This window comes from Mus caroli, chromosome 11 (genome assembly GCF_900094665.2).
Source record: "Mus caroli chromosome 11, CAROLI_EIJ_v1.1, whole genome shotgun sequence".
Classification (NCBI taxonomy): Eukaryota; Metazoa; Chordata; class Mammalia; order Rodentia; family Muridae; genus Mus; species Mus caroli.
The window spans coordinates 44,066,158-44,078,109 of record NC_034580.1 but is presented as its reverse complement, the minus strand read 5'-3'; the positions used below and the strand labels follow the sequence as shown (position 1 = coordinate 44,078,109).

Genomic DNA, 11,952 nt, shown 5'->3' with positions numbered 1-11,952 from the left:
CAATGTTATGATGCCATAAATTTTTATGGTGCGAGTGTTTTGGAGGTCCATGTGCTTGTGTGTGTGTGCGCGCGCGTGCGTGTACATGTGAAGACCTTGGGTACCTCCCTCTATCACTCTCTTACCTTTATGTTTTGAGACAGGGTCTCTCAAGGAGCCTAGAGTTTTTTAAGATTAAATATAAAATAGGCTGGTTTCCTTTAACAGACCTTAGCAAAGCCTTACTACCTCCTCTTGCCTCTCTCTCCCATGGGGATTTCAAATGAAGAGTAGCAACTGTCATACATCTCCCTTCCTTGAAATTAGTGTTACCATGGACACAGGAGGTGGAGTCCCAAGCTGATCATGAGAGAGACTCTGCCTCCTCTTCAAGCTCCTTAATGTCTAACAAGATGCTAGCATTAGGTTCAAAATCTGGAAAGATGACGATTGACACAATCTTGAGAATGTGTTTACAGGTTTACATTTATAGTTGTAAACCACAATGAGGGGGTTACAAATTACTTATTAATGGGGGCTTAGGATTGTGTGGCATCAGCTGTTTTGTAAGAAGGGCCAGGTGCCTTCTCAGTCTCTGGGTGATTTAGAGGAAGGAATCAATGTACTGCTGAAGTTGGCTGTATTTCATAGGTTTACTCACCTTGGGGTCGAGATGTCTAAAGCTTACTGTATAGGTTCAGCAGTGTGAGTAATTACCATCCAATTAACAAAGGCTTCCCCCTTGGGTTGGAGGTGTAACTCAGTGACAGAATACTTGTTCAGCATGTAGGAGGCTCTGGGTTTGATGTTTAGCATCACATTAAGAAGCAAACAAATAAAACACATAACCCTTCATTCCATCATAAACCTTCTAAGCTAATGGCACTCTATCCTGACTCTCTCCTCTGACAATAAGGTAGAAAATTCTTTTTATTTAAACTTCAAAATGTATGCAGAACCTGTTCACTGCTGGTCATGTTCCTTTCTACCAACATCCGAATTCCATAACCTCCTGTTCAATCAGTGCACGAACTGAATGGATCTATTAAAACATATCAGCTGGGTGTGCTGGTACATGTTGAGGTTGGTCTTCTGTGCTATGTATTCAGATGCTGAGATCAGGTCGTAATCTAGAGATGGGCATTGCATTGCACCAATGTGCAATAAAGAATGTTTCCACAATAATCTCTTATGATTCTTTTATAAGGCTAAATAAAGCCTGTGACTGGGCAGGAGAGAGAGGAAGGTAAGACTTGAGATCAACTAGGAGGTCTCAAGTAGGGACCACGAGGAGAAGTAGAAAGGTAGAGGAAGGAGGAGGATGAGGCAGGATGGCCCATGAGGATGGACAATGAACATGTAGCCAAGACAAAATCTCCCTGAGGACACACATGGAACAAAGCAAGACTCAGTTGAGAAGTAACACGGGACCTATGGCTGGGATGTAGGTTAGAATAGCTCAGAACCTGCCCAGCAGAGTGCTGACAGCTTATTAATAAGTTACAGTGTTTCTATGCCATTACTTTGGGAGCAAAATACTCAAGAATGGGTTGAACTCCCCATAACAATACTACAACAGGTAATCATCTGTAATCCCAGCATGTGGGCAGATAATTGAAGCCAGTCTAAGTTGTATGATGGGCCCCTGGCTCTCAAACACAAACCAACTATCTCAGGGCAATTTCTCCCTCTTCTTGTTCAGAGCTCTAACTCCTCACACTGGCTTATTAGACCCTACATGAGGTGGGTCTGGTTCTCTTTGGCCAGCAAGTTCTCATTCGCTCTCTTGTCTCTCCACTCTAGAACTCATTTTCAGATGCCTCTTCTAGCTAAAACATTTTGAATTATGTCCCAGACTCTAAACTGTCCAGGGCTGGACCATGTTTCCTTCTTCATCTGTACCTCCACATGCTACCTGACATACCATGATGTACCAGGAAACTGGTAGAGGTCGCTTTTGTTCTGGAATAATTAAGTATGCATTTTTTCTTTTGGTCCAATGTGTTTAAAGGAGGTCTTTATTGAAAATATGGATCAAAGATTATCTCTTGACTTGGGTATTGTTGGACATACCTGTAATCTAAGCAATTAAAGGTGGGGTTGCTAAGGCAGGAGAGTAGGATGATCATAAGATCAAGGCTAGACCAGGCTACAATAGTGAGAGGAGACACTGTCTCAAGACAAAATACCCAAGGAGTACTTCCTAAGTCCCTCCTGAATATTTGTCTTCATAGATATTCTGTCCTAATAGAAGTCAATTCTTGTGCTTATGCCTGGTGTGGTAGCCCATGCCTACAATCCTAGCACATAGGAGAAACAGAAAGACTAGGAATTTAAGGTCATTGTTGGCTATACAGAGAATTTGAGGTCAGCCAGGGTAACACCAGGCACTATCTCAAAACAAAACAATACATAGTACTTGCAACAAAGCCTAAAGCAAATGCTGATTCCTGTCCTCAGTGGTCTCACCACACATTACTTCTGTTTCTCCTTTGGTTTCGGTGATAAACAATCTGGGAGCTAGAGTTTAGCTTAGTTGTAGAATGTATGTTTAACATGGGGTTCAGTCTCTAGCACTACAGCCCCAAATCAATCTGTGAACTCTCTTGATTGTTTATATCAGTGGTTCTTAATCTTCCTAAACCTGTGACACTTTAATACAGTTCCTGGTGCCGGGCTGGTGGCGCACGCCTTTAATCCCAGCACTCGGGAGGCAGAGGCAGAGGCAGGCGAATTTCTGAGTTCCAGGCCAGCCTGGTCTACAAAGTGATTTCCAGGACAGCCAGGGTTACACAGAGAAACCCTGTCTCAAAAAACAAAACAAACAAACAAACAAACAAACAAATACAGTTCCTGTTGTTGTTGAGACACCCAGCCATAAATTATTTTTGCTGCTACTTCATAACTGTGATTTTGCTACTGTTATAAATAGTGATGTAAATATCTCAATTTTCTGATGTTATCGGGGTCATGACCCACAGGTTGGGAACCACTGGTGTAGAGTGAGTTATTTATTCTCTCTGTACTTCCCGTGGCTTAAACTCCAGCTCTGAGAGATTGCCCCAATCCATGGCGATTGTTCCCAAATGAGCTAAACAGCACTTCAAACACCTGTAACATATACCACGTGTACTTGTTAATTGTGTGTGCAGAAAGCAGAAAATGAACCTAGGAATCGACAACATGTGGCTTTCTTACCATTTCTATGCCTTGATTCCATGCTTAAGGTACAAAGCCTAAGCTAGGAGTGCAGCTTGGTGGTAGAGCCCTCGTCTACCATGCATGAAACATGAACCCAGTCTCCAACACAACAGAAATAAATAAATAAATAATAAAAGATTAAAGGCAGAGGGGTGTCTGTAGTCCTGTAGCAGGGACCACTCAAGATGATGAAATAAACTCTGGGATCATGATACACATTAAAAACATGTTGTATGTTTTCCTCTGTCTCTGTCCCATTGTAAGTCCTACAGCCTGGTCATAGAGCAGGGATATTTACACAAGACAATAGCACTGACTGACAACAGTTCCTGGGGGAAGTCCACTGTTCATTAGCTGGCAAAGTACAAGTACAAGGTCACAGAGTTTGCATGTAAGGTGACAAACTTTTGAGAGCATGGCTCTGACATGACAATTAACATGCTCCAGCCTATGATCCCCAACACTGATAAAAGCCTGCTGCTCCATTTTGTCCAGTGACCAGCAGCCTGATTCAGACCGAGGTTCAGAGCTCTCTCTTTAGCTGTAGTTGAGGTCAGCCAGCTCAGACTGATGTCACAACACAGTTTGCCTGTCTTGCTTGTAATGTGTGACTTGGTCTCATTTCCATTGTCATGTTACAAGGTTCTACTGTCCAGCATCAGTCCCGATGACTTCAAAAGTCACTTGAGCCCATGTGATCCAAAGCAACACATTGCAACTCCATTCTTAATAGAAAATATAAAGTATGGTTGTGGAAAGATACAAAACTATATTTTCTAATAGCAAGACACATAAAAATGGAGTTTCACAGAAAGTAATTAGTGATTAGTGAATGCCAAGGAACTCTGGGTGTGATTTTTATCAGCAACCATGGTTATACAGATAAGAAATGTGAAGTCCACAGAGATGTAACCTTGCCCAAAGTTTCCTATCTCCTACATAGACCAAGCTGTGCACCACATCTCAAAGGGCTTGACTCGACTTTTCAATGTGCAGATGAGTTGTGAATCGGTTTCCAGTCTTAGTTCCCTGTGCTTTCTTTGTATTTGTTTGTCTGTTTTTAACAGGGCCAGCTTAGAACTTGGACTTGGAACTCAATGTGTAGCTAAAGATGACCTCAAATTTCTGGCTTTCCTGCCTCTTCCTCCCAAGAGGAAAGATTACAGGTATCGGTTAATATGTCTGGTTCATGTGCTGGGAATGGAATCAAGTGCTTTGTGCATGCTAGGCAAATACTCTACCAACTGAGCCACATGCCCAGCTTAACATGTAGCTTAGAGGAAAGACTGTGGCTGCCAATCTCAGGACGACATAAACAGAGTGTCTCCTGGTTCTTAAATTCACAGTAGCCTTTGGATTCTCAAAATGATGATTCTCAGGGGAAGAAAAGGCCCAGGAAGCTAAGGAACCCATCTGTTACTCTCTCATCATCCTTCCAGGTATCCTATATTAGCAGGTTACTCTCAGCTTAAAGTCTAGTCCTACCTAGCCAGAGAGGCCCCCAAAAGGCATAGAGGAAGCATTGGAATGGCAGAGAAGAATGGGCAGAGGAAGGAACAGATGAGAAAAGAACCAAAGGGTGAGGTGTGAGGGGGTGGGGATGCCTACATGCTCCACCTCTCCAGCATCTTCTTCAGGGCACTGGTTACCTCCCTATTCCTCAGACTGTAAATAAGTGGGTTGAACATTGGGGTGACAATAGTGTAGAAGATGGAGGTGGCTCTATCCCCCAGTGGTGTCCTAGCCGAGGCTCGCTGCATGTAGCTAAATATGGCTCCCCCGTAGTAGAGGCCCACCACGGCCAGGTGGGAAGAACAAGTGGTGAGGGCCTTCTGTTTCCCCTCAGTGGAGGGCATCCTCATCACAGTTGTGAGGACCCGAGCATAGGATGCCACAATGACCCCAAGAGGCAGCAGTAACATCACCACACAACATGCATAGATGAGGTCCTCAAATAGTGAGGTGTCTGAACAGGAGAGGCGCAACAGGGCAGGAACCTCACAGAAGAAGTGGTCCACCTCTAGAGATCCACAATAGGGAAAGCTAAAGACCATACCCACATCAATCACACTGTCTGCCACGCCACCCATCCAGGATGTCATGGCCAAGAAAGAGCAGGCCTTCCAGTTCATCAGTACAGGGTACCTCAGTGGGTGGCAGACAGCCATATACCTATCGTAGGCCATGACGGCCAAGAGGAAGCACTCAGCACCTCCTACAGTAACTACAAAGAAGATCTGAGACGCACAGCCTCCCAGCGAGATGAGCTTCCCGCCTGAGAGAAAGTTGGTTGCCATCTTGGGGACCACTGTGCATGTCATAGTCAAGTCCATGATGGAGAGCTGACTGAGGAAGAAGTACATGGGGGTGTGCAGGCGTCTATCCACCTGGATGAGCATCAGGAGGAGGATGTTACCAACCACAGCAGCCCCAAAGGCCAGAAGAACCAGGGAGAAGAAGAAAGAGTCATAAGGTGAGTGGCTGAACAGGCCAGCAAGGATGAAGCTGGACAGGGAGGAATGATTCCAGAGCTCTTCTGCCATGACCCTGAGAAACAAACAAATCGGATTAGTGGACATCTCAGTAGCACAAAACCAAAAGGTGGAGACTAGCCCTTTGACTCCTGCCCTACCCTCTCCTCCTGCAGTAACAATTCATTTTCTCCCAGCTGCGTTCAAGTATACCAAGCATGAATTGGTCCTTATATCTCTTGAGAGAGGCAGGAATGAGGACACAGGCAGGGGAACTGGAGAGCACAAGGAAGGATGAGGGGTAGCTAAATAGCGGGTGGGAGGAAGAGCTTCAGGGAAAGAGGCTTTCCCCTTTCAGGATTTAAGAGACAGGGAAGTGAAGCATTGGATGACCCAAGAGACAGAAGGAGAAAGAAGACTGGATAGAAGGGGGTTAAGGTAACACAATTAAACCAAAAGCCTTGATAAGAATAAGGGAAGCAGGCTGGCGTGATGGCTCAGCAGGTAAAGGTGCTTGCTGTGTAAGACTAATGACCTGAGTGTTCTCCAGAAGCCATCAGAAGGCAGAACGGACTCCATGGAAGTCTGACTTCCATACACGTGTCCCCCACTTATACATTATACATAAATATGTTCGTTATAAGATGCAGGAGGGCAGGGAGGGCAGGGAGGTCAGGGAGGGCAGAGACTTCTCTCCACCTCTTCTCTTGGAGCACCTGCCTTAGAAAACTAAGTAAGCCCCATCTAGGTGAGATGTATGTCAGTCCTTTTAAAGCTTTGTTGTTGTTTTTGAAACAGGATCTCTAGCCCAGTTTGGCCTTGAACTCATTATGTATTCAAGGATGGCCCTGAACTCTTGATCCTCCCACCTTCCACCTCTCTGTGCATATGCTGCTATGCTATGTCTTCCCCCCCACACTAATTTATTTATTTAAATACATTTTTTATTTATTCACTTTACATATTCCCAACATCTCTTTAAATCTTTCAAGAGCTTAGTGAAATTCTTGCTTTAGTGATGTTTCTGACCTGGGAATGTCTCTTTCCAAGACCTAAGATCTAAAGCCCTTTGAAATGCAGTTATCGAGAAAAAAAAAGATTAATTCCAGCACACAGGGGGCAGAGACAGGCAGATCTCTATGAGTTCTAGGCCAGCCTGGTCTACATAGTGAGAACTAAGACAGTCAGAGCTAAAGAGTGAGACCCTCCTAGAGAGAGAGAGAGAGAGAGAGAGAGAGAGAGAGAGAGAGAGAGAGAGACAGAGACAGAGACAGAGACAGAGACAGAGACAGAGAGAAGGATTGCTGTTATACTTCAATGTACCAGTATGTTTGAGGTCCTGGGTTGAGTGTGTTCCTTGGAAAGGAGAAGAGAGGAGGGAAAAGAAAGAAGGAAGAAGGGGAGGCTGTGCCCTTATCTCAGTCTCTGGGGTGGCGGTACCAATCACCCTAAAGGTGCTGTTTGACAAGGTTCTAGTACTTGGAAGACCTGGACTGACCCTTCTCTACCCTTGGTGGAAACTTGCTATGCACCTTTTGCTTATACTTCTATTTCTCCCTGATAAAGGCCTCTCTCTGAAAAATAGAGTTGGGATAACAAAAAGCTGGTGTAAATAAGAATGAGATAAATGAAAGTTCCTTAGGAAAAACAGTTATGAAGAAAACTGATTCTTTCTTAAGGACTTATTATTTGGATACACATTTAGATTATTAATGTGTGTTATTAGTAAGAATGAGACAGAGGATTTGAGAAAAATTATTAAAGAAGAAAAATTTAGGGAAATTCTAGAAGCTGACAAGCTGTAAGTGAATCTCCAGGTTTCCATGTTCAGCTACAGAAATAAGGAACTTGTATGAATAGAAGAGACTGTGATCACACAGTTAATGACAAGCCTTGGGACCTTCCTGAAGGCAAAAGTAAGCAGTTTTAGGGATTCTGATGTTCCTCTATTCTTTACAGAATTGTAGTAAACATAGAAATCGTATTGAAACAAGGGCTCATGACAGAGACACAGAGAAAAACGTTTTGGCTCAGCGAACTGCCTGCCTTCCTGAACGTAATTGTCAGACCAGAACTTTTCTGATATTGTAGAAAAACAGAAAACAGGCCACCTTAGCTTAAGCAAGGCTGCACTGTATTTTAAGAATCAAAGAAAAACGACGATGATCTTATGACAAATATAAAAGAAATATAGAGGAAGGAAAGGCAGAATTAAATAAGGGTCACAGAGATTGAACTTTAGTAGAAAGCCAAGTATGATATAACAGGTAGTAGGAAATAACTTTTGATTTATTAATTCTCTGCCAAATTGGAACAGAACCAAATTCAAATAGAGTCACCCTGTCTAGCACTTCTGTAACCACAAAGCTTTACAACACTAATCTTAAGGAAGAAGATATTGACTTAAAAGAAAATTGATTTTGTCATAATGTTAATATTTTTTGCTCTCGTGAAATTGCTGTTTGCTTGCTTTGTTCCTCTTTCCATATTCATACATAATCAAGGGAGACTTTAAAAGAAAATGTATTTTGAAAAGCTGTGTATAAATGAAGAGTTTCTGAGGAAATGATCTTATGTATAAATAAAGCCTGTGAAAGACACAGGCTGTCAGAGTAGGACAAACCAAACCAAGATGTGCCTCCTCTCTGTCCTGTCTCTCATGAAACAGAAATGAATAGTGTTCCATGTCCAATTCTTCCCTCCCCACTGTTGTATCCACTCTCCCCAAGCCCTGCCCTCAGCTGAAGCTGGTCCTTGGCACTGGGGTAGTGTAGGAATCTAACTGGAGCCTGGCACTTCCTTCAGAAACACAAAGTTGCTTCCTTTCGGAAAGATGTAAGTTTAATTTTCTTTTACACAAAGTCAATTTTCTAGCTGCTGTTATTCAATTGGCAAACAAATTTAAGATAAATCATGTATGACAACAGTCAAATCCTCTTTTTTGAGGACTAGTGTCCATTTACTGGAAAGAATCTGTGTAGTAATACATGCCCCAGTGTAGGGAGTGAGTGACATCCTGTGTAAATGTGGGTTGTTGACAAGGGCACTACCATATCAAGAATCCCAGAGCCTTAGATTCTTGGAACATAGAAAAACCTTCCTTGGTCTAGGCTCATGGAAATGGCAAAGCCTTCTCTCCTAATCCAAGAGCAAATATTGACAGTGTATATAGAAAATGTCCACTATAGCTTTCTGCCTTGTGGATGGTCACAGCCTGAAGACTGCTCCCCTACAGAGACTGCACTTACCAAGCTAGGTAAGCCAGTCTGTTTGTTTAGCTGTGCAATAGCCCAGGCTCCTTGTTTTTCTGTGTCTTATAACCCTACCTTCTTGTTCAGCTTATACAATAACTTTGTTTCACTATCCAACTGTATAAAATAAACCTGAGGAGATTCCAGCTGCAGCTTCCCCATCGAAGAGCCTGGTCCACCCAATCTGAGATTTTCTGTGTGTCCGTGTGTCTGTCCTCTCTTTATTCCCCTGCCATGCTAGCCAAGTCCATCCCTAGAGCTTCGTAAGGATGTAGGCAGATCTGCTTACAAGGGTTTGTGAATACAAAAGCTTGAGTCTCCCTTCTTTCTTGTCATGGCCTTACCCCATGAGGGACATCACCTCTGGCGGAAGGCTTATTCAGTAACAAAAGGTGTTGTCTTTCTCCTCTATGTTTGTTTGTTGAGAGGGTTTTCTGTTTTTCTAGGTAGGGAGAGGTTTTGGTTTGCCCTCAAAAGAGTCAGGTGCTGAACAAAGATGAATGTCAATGTCAAAGGTTTCCAGGAAGCCGGAGAACCTCCAATATGCTTCTCTGGATGCAACCCAACCACTATTTTACCTGATACTTGACTTTAGAAAACATGAGGGCAGGTACTGGGGACATGCGTGTGCATGTCACTGTCAAATATAATTTGCCAAACTTAGTCCTTAATCTAGGTGGATGAAACCCTTTAGAACCACTATTTTGTTACATTCATCCAATTTACGAAAGAAAAATTGGGCCAGTGCTCACACCCCATCCTAAGTGGTGGGCGAGGAAGTGTACACTATCTGCTTTATCAGACAAATTGTAAAACATCTGTCAGAATCTAGGACACTCCTTGAGAGTCCAGTCAAAGTTACAGTGCAGAGGAGAAAATACATTTTCTTATTTACTGCTCAATACAGTGAGCATGGTACAAAGTAATGTTTCATGTTTCACAGCTGCTGAGGGTTAGCGATGCTTGCACATTCTCACCACAAAGGGAACACATATGCTTGTTAGGTTGATTCAAGAATTCTGTAATGTGTACACACGCAACATTGGATTATAGTCTAAGGAATAAATACAAACATTATTTGTCAACACAAACTAACCAGATGTGGTAGCACAAGCCTATAATTCCAGTACTCTGAGGCAGGAGGATCACAAGTTTGAGATGTATCTCGACTTGCAAATATAGAAATAGACACAGGGCAGAAGGACAGTAAGGAAGATGAAGAGGAAGGAATCCTCAACATAAACTTTAAAGTACCAAAGCAAGGCTGAGAATGCTACAACAGACTTGAAATGAGTATTTTTATGAGCTGAAGCAGAAACTTCTGCGCCATTTGGCTTGGTGATTGGACCAGATATCTGTTAGCTCACTGGGCTTGATCCAAAGGAACAATAAACTTCTTCCATATTTTAACCAGAGACAGTTCTGCGCTTCTATGGGAGGAAGGTGTTTGAGGTTTTTAATCATGTTGTGTCTCTGAGACACCTTGGAACATTTTTTAAAGAGCAAAACCTGCCAGGCATGGTGGCTCACATCTGTAATCTTGGCTTTCAAGAGGCTGAGACAGAAGGAATGCAGAGAGATTTTATAAGTGTATGTGTTGATGGACACTCCTGGCATTCTTATTTGCTGGATCTGGGTGGGGTTCTTCCATTTATTGCTTTTTGGCTCCTCGGGTGAGTTGAGCTACAGGGGGAGTAAGTAGGCTTTCACACATTGGTTTAGGGCAATCTGGGTCTATACTCTCATTTGATAGTAGCAGAAAATCTGAATAGAGTGAAGAGATCATGGGAATCGGTGAGGAGATACCTAAGACATAGCAAGCTGCAGACATGCACCCATAAAGGAAGCCAGGGTATAGTCTGGATGGAGTTCAAGAGCTGCTCTGGCCAACACCCTGAGGAAGTCAGAGTACAAGTGGATACACATGCAGTTTGGACTCAACGGATCATCTTGCTGACCTTGGAACTCAGCCCAAGATTAGATGAACAAAGACAACAGTTTCACCATTGTGAAAACCAAGAGTGCCACCCACCATCCTGCTCCCCAGTGCCTTTGCCAGTCAAAGCACACAGGTATCTCTATGTTCAGCCCAACTTTCTCCAGAGAACCTGAAGTGAAAGGCTAATGTCAGAACAGCTCTTCCCAACTCCTGACCACCTTCAGCCCCTCATCTCTCAGACCCTCCCTCACCTCCTCAGTGTCTTCCAGCCCCAGTCACCTCCCCCTAGTTTACCTTCTACTTCACTCTGCAAATCCAGTCTTTGGTAGAGTGTGTAAGTGTTGGTCCTGGGAGGGGTGACATTTACACACTCTTTACCCCCAACCCCAAAGCTGCAGATATAGATTTATAGAACTAACCACTCAAAGTAGTCTTCTGTTTAGTCTTTCAAAGCTGATAATGAGTTCATGTCCCAGGTTTATTCAAGGCAGACGTCTTGGGACTCCAGGCCCAGCTATTAATGAGACCAGGGAATAGACATGTACTCTACTCCAAAAAGGAAATCCAAATAATGAACTGGCTCCAGGACAAAGTTCACTCCCCATAGCCCTAACTCCAAAAAATACCCTAGACTCCCATTAAATTACAGAAGGAGACACCCATGGGATATTGTCTAACATGCCACCTACTCTTCCCCAAGAGCCACATTTACCTTGTCCCAAGGTAGCCACTGAGTGCCAGAATGTCTGCCTGTAATCTGGGAGTTTTATTAGTGGATGAACAGTCACGTGTTCTGTGACCCTTGTTTTCAATTCACATCCAATACTTTGCTATATCAGTCACTGGTTAATCACTCAGTACACAAATAATTATTAAGCACTGTGGAAGTAAATAAAGACCAATCAAAGAAAACCCAAGGTTATTTACCCAAAGTTGCTATAGCAGGGGAGTCAGCTACTGTCTCTTGAGTTTTGATTGACAGTCAGAAGCTTCAGACAGGGTGAATAGGGAATAGCTGGGCATAGTGATGCATGCCTTTAGTCCCAGCACTTGGTTCTTTTTTTTTTTTTTTTTTTTTTTTTTTTTTTTTTTTTTTTTTTTTTTTTTTTTT

General features: G+C 43.1%; 1 protein-coding gene across 1 annotated transcript; it reads right to left on the bottom strand.

The window, feature by feature from the left end:
• Positions 1 to 4,784: 4,784 nt before the first annotated feature.
• Positions 4,785 to 5,723, bottom strand: LOC110306112 (olfactory receptor 2M3-like). Its single transcript, XM_021178304.1, has one exon. It carries the CDS (start codon positions 5,721 to 5,723, stop codon positions 4,785 to 4,787), a length of 939 nt encoding a protein of 312 aa, XP_021033963.1.
• Positions 5,724 to 11,952: the final 6,229 nt, after the last annotated feature.

Bases quoted from the DNA above. Each gene is read 5' to 3' on its own strand.
- LOC110306112 (XM_021178304.1), bottom strand. From the start codon at position 5,723: ATGGCAGAAGAGCTCTGGAATCATTCCTCCCTGTCCAGCTTCATCCTT.